This window comes from Geospiza fortis, unplaced genomic scaffold (assembly GCF_000277835.1).
Source record: "Geospiza fortis unplaced genomic scaffold, GeoFor_1.0 scaffold520, whole genome shotgun sequence".
Classification (NCBI taxonomy): Eukaryota; Metazoa; Chordata; class Aves; order Passeriformes; family Thraupidae; genus Geospiza; species Geospiza fortis.
In genome coordinates this window covers 31,958-41,409 of record NW_005054821.1, presented here as the reverse complement: position 1 = coordinate 41,409, position 9,452 = coordinate 31,958, and the positions used below count along the sequence as shown (strand labels likewise).

Genomic DNA, 9,452 nt, shown 5'->3' with positions numbered 1-9,452 from the left:
GCAAAAAAATTGGGATTTTCCCCTTGGGATTTCTGTGGGATCTGAGGGAATTTTTGGGATTTTTCCACCTCTTGATCCCGAGGGAATTTCGGGGTTATCCAAGGGCACAGCAGGGAGGAGTTTTTGGGATCTCTTCCCGAGGGAGCTGCTCCAGTTTGGAATTGAAATTAAAAAATTCAAAAAAAAAAAAAAGCAAAAACTGGAGAAAGCAGCTGGAGCCTCATCCCAGAATGTCCTGGAATTGTTTTTCCTAGGATTTATCCCCAAACAATTAAAATAAAACCTGGAAAACGCAGCTGGAGCCTCATCCCAGAATGTCCTGGAGTTGTTTTTCCAGTTTTTCCTGGAATTTATCCCAAAAATAAATAAAATAAAATGAGGATAAAACCCCAGGAGCCTCATCCCAGGATATCCTGGAGTTGTTTTTCCTGGGATTTATCCCCCAAAAAATTAAAATAAAATGAGGATAAAACCCAAGGAGCCTCATCCCAGAATGTCCTGGAATTGTTTTTCCAGCTTTTTTCAGGATTTATCCCAAAAAAAAAAAAAACCCTGGAGCCTCATCCCAGAATATCCTGGAATTGTTTTTCCAGTTTTTTCTTTATCCTGAGGACAAAAGAAAAGGGAAAAAAAAAAACCCCAAAACTTTCCAAAGGGTTGGGTTGGAATTTGAGGTTGGAATTTGAGGCGGATCCCAGCCAGGAATTCTCGTGCTTTTCCCAGGATTTATTTTTTTTTTAAATTTATTTTTATTTGGATTTTTTTTGGGGGTGGATTTTCCTGGCAGGGAAGGGAAGGGAGGGAGGAGCTGCTCCCAGCAGGGATTTTTTTGGGAATAAAAGAAGATTTTTGCTGATTTTTGTGGGCCCCTGGGGCAGGGTTGAACTGGGATTTTACTGGGATTTAAATGGGATTTTACTGGGAATTCACTGGGGTTGAACAGGCATTTTACTGGGATCTAACTGGGATTTGACTGGCGTTTAATTGGGATTTTTTGGGGATTTTACTGGGATTTAATCAGGGTTTAATTGGGATTTTTCTGGGGTTGAACTGGGATTTAATTGGGATTTTACTGGGAATTCATTGGGATTTTACTGGGAATTCATTGGGTTGAACTGGGGTTGAACTGGGATTTTACTGGGTTTTTACTGGGATTTATTTGGGATTTTACTGGGTTGAATTGGGGTTGAACTGGGATTTTATTGGTATTTTAATGGGATTTTACTGGGGTTGAACTGGGATTTATTTGGGATTTATTTGGGATTTTACTGGGAATTTACTGGGGTTGAACTGGGATTTTACTGGGATTTTACGGGGGTCTAACTGGGATTTCACTGGGATTTAATTGGGATTTAATTGGGATTTTGCTGGGGTTGAACTGAGATTTATCCAGGATTTTTCTGGGATTTCATTCCCTGGTTTTCCCAGTTATTTAAAGGGTGGGAATGGGGATTTATCCAGGATTTATCCAGGATTTATGTGGGATTTATCCAGGATTTATCCAGCCTTGCATTCCCTGGTTTTGAGTTATGAAAAGGCTGGAAATTGGAATTTCTCTGGGATTTTATTCTGGGTTTTTTTTCCATTTATTTAAAAGGTGGTAATGAGGATTTTTCTGGGATTTCTCCAGGATTTCCTTCCCTGCTTTTTTGAGTTATGCAAAGGCTGAGAATTGGGATTTCTCCAGGGATTTTTCTGGGATTTCTCCAGGATTCCATTCCCTGGTTTTTGAGCCTTGCAAAGTCTGGAAATTGGAATTTTTCTGGGGTTTTATTCTGATTTTTTCCAGTTATTTAAAGGGTGGAAATGTGGATTTTTCTGAGATTCCATTCCCAGTTTTTCCAGTTGTTCCAAGGCTGGGAATGGGGATTTATCCAGGATTTATCTGAGATTTATCCAGGATTAATTCAGGATTTATCCAGCCTTGCATTCCCTGGTTTTGAGTCATGAAAAGGCTGGAAATTGGAATTTTTCTGGGATTTTATTCTGTTTTTTTCCATTTATTTAAAGGGTGGGAATGGGGATTTATTTGGGATTTCTCCAGGATTCCATTCCCAATTTTTCCAATTATTTAAAAAGTGGGAATGGGGATTTTTAAAAAAATTTTTCTGGGATTTCTCCAGGGATTTTTCTGGGATTCCATTCCCAGGTTTTCCAGGCACCCAAAGAGTGGGAATTGGGATTTTTCTGAGATTTATTTGGGGATTTTTCTGAGATTTTTCCAGGATTCCATTCCCCAATTTTTCCAGTTATTTAAAAAATGGAAATGAGGATTTATTTGGGATTTTTCTGGGATTCAATTCCCAGTTTTTCCAGTTGTTCCAAGGTTGGGAATTGGAGTTTTTCTGAGATTTTTCTGACATTTTCCTGGGTTTTTTCCTGGGATTTTCCTGGCATTTTCCTGTTTTTTTTCTGGTATTTTTCTGGCATTTTCCTGGTTTTTTTTTCCTGGGATTTCTCCCAGATTCCATTCCCGATTTTCCCTGCCCAAGCCGGGAACCTCCCCCTCTCTCAATTCCTGGAAAAACGCCCTGGGAATGTGGGGAAATCTGGGATCGCCTCCAGGCAGGGCCGGGCAGGGAAAGGAAAGAGAAAAAAAATCCCCAAAATTCCAAAATTCCACAGGGGCCCAGCTGGAATTCCACCCCCAAGTGAGAGCAGAGCTCCAAAAATTCTTATTTATCCCAAAAATACCCCCAAATTTTAAATATTTTTCCCTTTTTTATTATTTTAAATTTTTTTTTTGTTATTCCTAAAACAAAACCCCAAATCCAGGAATTTTTTTGATATTTTCCCCTTTTTTTTTTTTCTTTTTTTTTTTTTTTTCCCAAGGAATTTTTTTTTATCATTCCCCAAAAAATTAAAATAAAAATCCAAACCCAGGAGGGGAAAAGTCCTGAATTGTGTGCAGGGAGGGAGGAGAGCTCTGCCCTAATTCCAGAATTCCCAAAGGATCCCTGCCCTGCTTATCCCGGGATTTATCCAGGGAATTTCTGCTTTTTTTGGAGTTTTCCCCTCAAATAAAAAACCCAGGAATGGGCTCAGGTGCTGCTGCAGGAATTTAGGGAATTTCAGGAGTTTTTATTCCACTGGAATTTTCATTCTTGGTTGTCCAGGATTTAAAAAATAAATCTGACAATGAGGAATTCCAATTTTTCCTGTCCAGGGATTGAAAATTCCCAATTTTTCCTGCCCAGAGGTCGAGGAATTCCAATTTTCCCTGATTTTTATCCCACTGGGATTGAGAAATTCCCATTTTTCCCTGGTTTTATCCCACTGGGACTGAGAATTCCCAATTTTCCTTGGTTTTTATCCCACTGGGATTGAGAAATTCCCATTTTTCCCTGGTTTTATCCCACTGGAACTGAAAATTCCCAATTTTTCCTGCCCAGGGATTGAAGATTTCCCATTTTTTCCTGGTTTTTATCCCTCTGGAACTGAAAATTCCCAATTTTCCTTGCCTAGGGACTGAGGAATTCCAGAGCCCAGGGAAAATTCCTGATTTTTTTTTTTGTTTGTTTTTGGATGGATTTTTCCAGCCACAATTCCCAAAATTCCAAATGGCAGGGAATGGATGGATGGGGAGGGGGTGGGGATTTTGGGGTTGAGAATTTTGGGGTTGGGAATTTTGGGTTGGGAATTTTGGGTTGGGAATTTTGGGGTTGGGAATTTTGGGGTTGGGAATTTTGGGGTTGGGAATTTTGGGGTTGGAAATTTTGGGTTGGGAATTTTGGAGTTGGGAATTTTGGGGTTGGGAATTTTGGGGTTGAGAATTTTGGGGTTGAGAATTTTGGGGTTGGGAATTTGGGGTTGGGAATTTTGGGGTTGAGAATTTTGGGGTTGGGAATTTGGGGTTGGGAATTTTGGGGTTGGGAATTTTGGGGTTGGGAATTTGGGGTTGGGAATTTTCTGTGCCAGGTGAGAATGTCCCGAATCCTGGGATTGTCCCCAAATCCTGGGAATGTTCCTGAATTCTGGAATTGTCATTAATTCTGCTACCTCATTAATACCTACTTAATACACCGTTAATATATAATTGATAGATAGCAGTAAGTGTTTTGTTAATTACTAATTAATATCTAATTATCAGCCAATATCCAATTAATAGCTCATTAACAACAGTTAATAGCTCATTACCATCCAATTAATAACTAAATCGTAACTAATAATACCCAATTAATAAACCATTAATAGCTAATGCATATCCAATCAATAACCAATTAATGTCCCGTGAATAAACTAATAATTAACAATCGGTATCCAATTAATATCCAATTAGCTACAAATTAATAACTAATCAATAGAAATACAAATTAAGAACTAATTGCTATCCAATTAATTTATTAGTAATAGCTCATTAATAATTAGCAGCCAATTAATGTCTATTTAATAGCCAATTAATAACTATTTAATATCCATTTACAAACTAATTAAGATGAAATTATAATAAATTCACACAAATTATTAGCTCATTAATAACTAATGCCTAATTAGAGCCTCCCACCAGCCGCTCCCCTTTCCCTGCAGATCCCAAAATTCCCCTGGAATTGGATCCATAAAATCCCCAAAAAAAAATCCCCAAAAATTCCCCCAAAATTCCCCAAAAAATCTCCAAAAAATCTCCAAAAATCCCCAAAAAATCCCCCAAAAATTCCCAAAAAATCCCCCAAATCCTCGGGAATTTCCCAGGACTCCCCTCGGATTTGGGCTTTCCCACACTTTCTGTCCCCCAAATCCCAATTTTTCCCTGGAAAAAGCCCCAAATCCTCAGGGAATTCTGCTGCTTTTCCAGGGAATTCCGCAGCCATGGACATCGAGGACTGCAACGCCCGATCCTACATCACCGGTGAGGCTCACACTTCTCCCATTTCCCCACATTTTCTGGAATTTTCTCCCATTTTTCCTGGGTTTTCTGGGATTTACCCATTTTCCTTGTTTTCTCCCCCGTTTTTCCGGGATTTTCTTGGATTTTTCCCAAATTTTCCCCCATTTTTTCCGTTTTTTTTTTTTTTTTTCATTTTTCTTGGATTTTCTGGGATTTTCCTCCAATTTCCCTGGATTTTCCTGGACTTTGCCTGGATTTTTCCATTTTTCTTGGATTTTCCCCCATTTATCCCAGATTGTCACCCATTTCCCCTGGATTTCTTGGGATTTTTCCTGGATTTCCTGGGATTTTCCCTGGATTTCCCCCCATTTTTCTTTGATTTTCTAGGATTTTTCCTGAATTTTCCCCCATTTTTCCAGCATTTTGTGGGGGCTTTCCCAATTTTCCTGGCTTTTCCCCATTTTTCCTGGGTTTCCCCCCATTTTCCAGGATCTTTTTGGGTTTTTCCTCATTTTTCTGGATTTTCTAGGATTCCCCCCTTTTTCCCCAGATTTTCCCCATTTTTCCTGGATTTTCTCAATTTTCCTAGTTTTTCTTTGATTTTCCCTCATTTTCCCTGCATTTTCCCCATTTTTCCTGGGTTTCCCCCCATTTTCCCAGGATTTTTCTGGGTTTTTCCTCATTTTTCCTGGGTTTTCCCTGGATTTTCTGGGATTTCCCCCCATTTTCTTGGATTTTCCCCCATTTTTTTAGGATTTTCTCTGATTCCCCCCATTTTTCTTGGATTTCCCCCCATTTTTTCTGGATTTTTGGGATCACAGCCCCTTCCTGCCCCCTCTCAGATTTCCCCCCATTTTTCCTGGGTTTTCCCCCATTTTTCCTGTATTTTTCCCATTTTTCCTGGATTTTCTGGGATTTTCCCCCAATTTTTGGGATTGCAGCCCCTTCCCAGATTTTTCCAGGATTTTTTCCCTGGATTTTCCCCAGATTTTCCCTGGATTTTTCACAGTTTTTTCCCCCAGATTATCACAGATTTCCCCCCAGATTTTCCCAAATTTTTTCCCCAGATTTTCCCATTTTTCCCGGATTTTGGGCTCCCACACAATCCCGAGGGAATTTCCCTGTTCCATCCCCAAAAAAAAACCCAGGACAGCTCCGACTTCTGTGGGATTTATCCCCCAAAATTTCCCCGCAGCTGCAGAGCAGAAATTCCTGAATTTTCACAGCTTTTTCCTGCAACTTCCAGCGATTCAGGGCTGGAAAAAACTCCCAGGGAATTTTCCCGTGAAAATGGGAATTTGGGGGAAAAACCAGAAATTTGCGGGGGAAAAAAAATCCCGGGAACTGGGGGGGAAAAACAGAAATTGGAGGGGAGAAACTGAGAATTTGGGGCTAAAAATGGGAATTTGAGGGGAAAAAAGAGGAATTTTGCCGGGGGAAAAAATTGGAATTTGGAGGGGAAAAACAGGAATTGGGGGCCGAGGGTGGGAAATTCCCCACTTGGATCGGGGCTGGAATTTCCAGGAGGGGCGGGAATGGTTCAAATTCCAGCCTGGCAGGAGGGGAGGGAGGGAGGGAATGAGATCCAGGAAAATTCCATGAGGGAGAAGCTTGGAATGTTCCCAGGGAAGTTTGGAATGTTCCCAGGGCCGGGCTGGAATTGCCCCGCAGGGATTGGGGGAGGAGGAGGAGGAGGAGGAGGAGGAGGGGAAGGGAATTTTCTGCCTTTGGGATCATCCCGGGGCTGCTCATCCCGAAAAAATGGGGTGGGAAAAATGGGGATGGAGCTGGGTCCTAAAGGGGGGGAGCTCCTGGGTCCATCCCAAATCCTGGATTCATCCTAAATCCTGAATCCATCCCAAATTCTGAATCCATCCCAAATTCTGAATCATCCCAAATTCCAAACCCTGAGCTCCCTCCCTCATTTCCTCCCCACATTCCCACATTCCAATCCCTCTCCCTCCTCCCCCCTCCCATTCCCAGCCCCATTCCCACTCCCTGCTTTTTGGGAATGCTCCATTTTCCGTCCCCATCCCACTGAAATATCCTGGGTCCATCCCAAATCGTCCTGATTCCCTGGATCCATCCCTGCTGTCCGTTCCCACATTCTCACATTCCCACCCCTCTCCCTCCTCCTCCTCCTCCTCCTCCCCTCTCCCATCCCCAGTTCCTGACTTTTGGGAATGCTCCATTTCTCCCTGAAAAATCTGGGATCCCACTAAGATCCCACTAAAATCTGGGGTCCCTCCAAACCCTGAGCTCCCTCCCTCATTTCCTCCCCACATTCCCACATTCCCACATTCCAATCCCTCTCCCCCCTCCCCCCTCCCATTCCCAGCCCCATTCCCACTCCCTGCTTTTTGGGAATGCTCCATTTTCCGTCCCCATCCCACTGAAATCCGGGATCTCAATGAAATCTGGGATCTCTCTTTCCCTCCCACATTCCCTGTGGAATTCCCAGTTCCTGCTTCTGGCCAGGACCAATCCCACTGAAATCTGGGATCCTGCTCTGGCTCCCTCCTCCCTTCCCACATTCCCATTCCCAGCCCCATTCCCAGTTCCTGTTTTTTGGGAATGCCCCATTTCCCATTTCCCATCCCCATGCTGCTGAAATCCTGGGATCCCACTAAAATCTGGGATCCCACCCCTGCCCTGAGCCATTCCCACGTTCCCACATTCCAATCCCTCTCCCTCCTCCTCCTCCCCTGCCTCATTCCCGATGGAATTCCCACTCCCTGCATGTTGGGAATGCCCCATTTCCCATTTCCCATCCCACTGAAATCTGGGATCCTGCCCTGGCTCCCTCCTCCCTTCCCACATTCCCACATGCCCACATTCCAGTCCCCCTCCCTCCTCCTCCTCCTCCCCCCTCCCTCTCCCATTCCCAGCCCCATTCCCACTCCCTGCATGTTGGGAATGCCCCATTTCCCATTTCCCATCCCCCTGAAATCTGGGATCCTGCTCTGGCTCCCTCCTCCCTTCCCACATCCCCACATTCCCACATGCCCACATTCCAGTCCCCCTCCCTCCTCCTCCTCCTCCCCCCTCCCTCTCCCATTCCCAGCCCCATTCCCACTCCCTGCATGTTGGGAATGCCCCATTTCCCATTTCCCATCCCCCTGAAATCTGGGATCCTGCTCTGGCTCCCTCCTCCCTTCCCACATCCCCACATTCCCACATGCCCACATTCCAGTCCCCCTCCCTCCTCCTCCTCCTCCCCCCTCCCTCTCCCATTCCCAGCCCCATTCCCACTCCCTGCATGTTGGGAATGCCCCATTTCCCATTTCCCATCCCCCTGAAATCTGGGATCCTGCTCTGGCTCCCTCCTCCCTTCCCACATCCCCACATTCCCACATGCCCACATTCCAGTCCCCCTCCCTCCTCCTCCTCCTCCCCCCTCCCTCTCCCATTCCCAGCCCCATTCCCACTCCCTGCATGTTGGGAATGCCCCATTTCCCATTTCCCATCCCCCTGAAATCTGGGATCCTGCTCTGGCTCCCTCCTCCCTTCCCACATCCCCACATTCCCACATGCCCACATTCCAGTCCCCCTCCCTCCTCCTCCTCCTCCCCCCTCCCTCTCCCATTCCCAGCCCCATTCCCACTCCCTGCATGTTGGGAATGCCCCATTTCCCATTTCCCATCCCCCTGAAATCTGGGATCCTGCTCTGGCTCCCTCCTCCCTTCCCACATCCCCACATTCCCACATTCCAATTCCTCTCCCTCCTCCTCCCCTGCCCCATTCCCGGAGCAATTCCCGGCTCCGTTCCCAGTTCCTGCCTTTCGGGAATGCCTCATTTCCCATCCCGATCCCACTAAAATCTGGGATCCCACAGAAATCTGGGCTCCCTCCCTCCTCCCTTCCCACATTCCCACATTCCAATCCCTTCCCTCCTCCTCCTCCTCCCTCCCTCTCCCATTCCCAGCCCCATTCCCGGCTCCATTCCCAGTTCCCGGCTTTCGGGAATGCCTCATTTCCCATTCCAATCCCTCTAAAACTCTGGGATCCCACTGGAATCTGGGATCCCACGCCTGCCCTGAGCCATTCCCACATTCCAGTCCCTCCTCCTTCCCTTCCTCTCCCATTCCCGGAGCAATTCCCGGCTCCGTTCCTGGTTCCATTCCCACTCCCTGCCTTTGGGGAATGCCTCATTCCCCATCCCAATCCCACTGAAACCTGGGATCCCACAGCAATCTGCTCTCCCTCCCCACATTCCCATTCCCTCATTCCCACATTCCAATCCCTCCTCCTTCCCTTCCTCTCCCATTCCCGGAGCAATTCCCGGCTCCGTTCCCAGTTCCTGCCTTTCGGGAATGCCACTAAAATCCCACTAAAACCTGGGATCCCACAGCAATCTGCTCTCCCTCCCTCCGTCCCTCCTCCCTCCCCACATTCCCACTCCTCCTCCTCCTCCTCCCCGTGCCATTCCTGAGCTGGATTTTCCCTGGATTCCAGGAATCTGCTCTTCCTGGAAGGTGAGCGGCTGCGTGCGCCCGGCCAGCGCCGCCCTGCGCCCCGCGGGGATCCCGCGCTGCTTCCCGGGAATCCCGATCCAGGGATCCACGGGATTCCTCCCGCAAGGTACGGCCCTAAAAACCTCCCCCCCCCAAAAAAAATCCCCCCCCCA

General features: G+C 46.0%; 1 protein-coding gene across 1 annotated transcript in view; it reads left to right on the top strand.

Moving 5' to 3' along the window:
- The first annotated feature begins 4,638 nt into the window (after positions 1-4,638).
- LOC115949154 (zinc finger protein Eos-like) overlaps positions 4,639-9,452 on the top strand; it is a 19,475-nt gene continuing 14,661 nt past the window's right edge. Inside the window, exons 1-2 of the mRNA XM_031065512.1 lie at positions 4,639-4,846; positions 9,281-9,406. Coding sequence (XP_030921372.1) covers positions 4,807-4,846; positions 9,281-9,406 — 166 coding nt within the window. The 5' untranslated portion in view covers positions 4,639-4,806. The remainder of the gene's footprint in view (positions 4,847-9,280; positions 9,407-9,452) is intronic.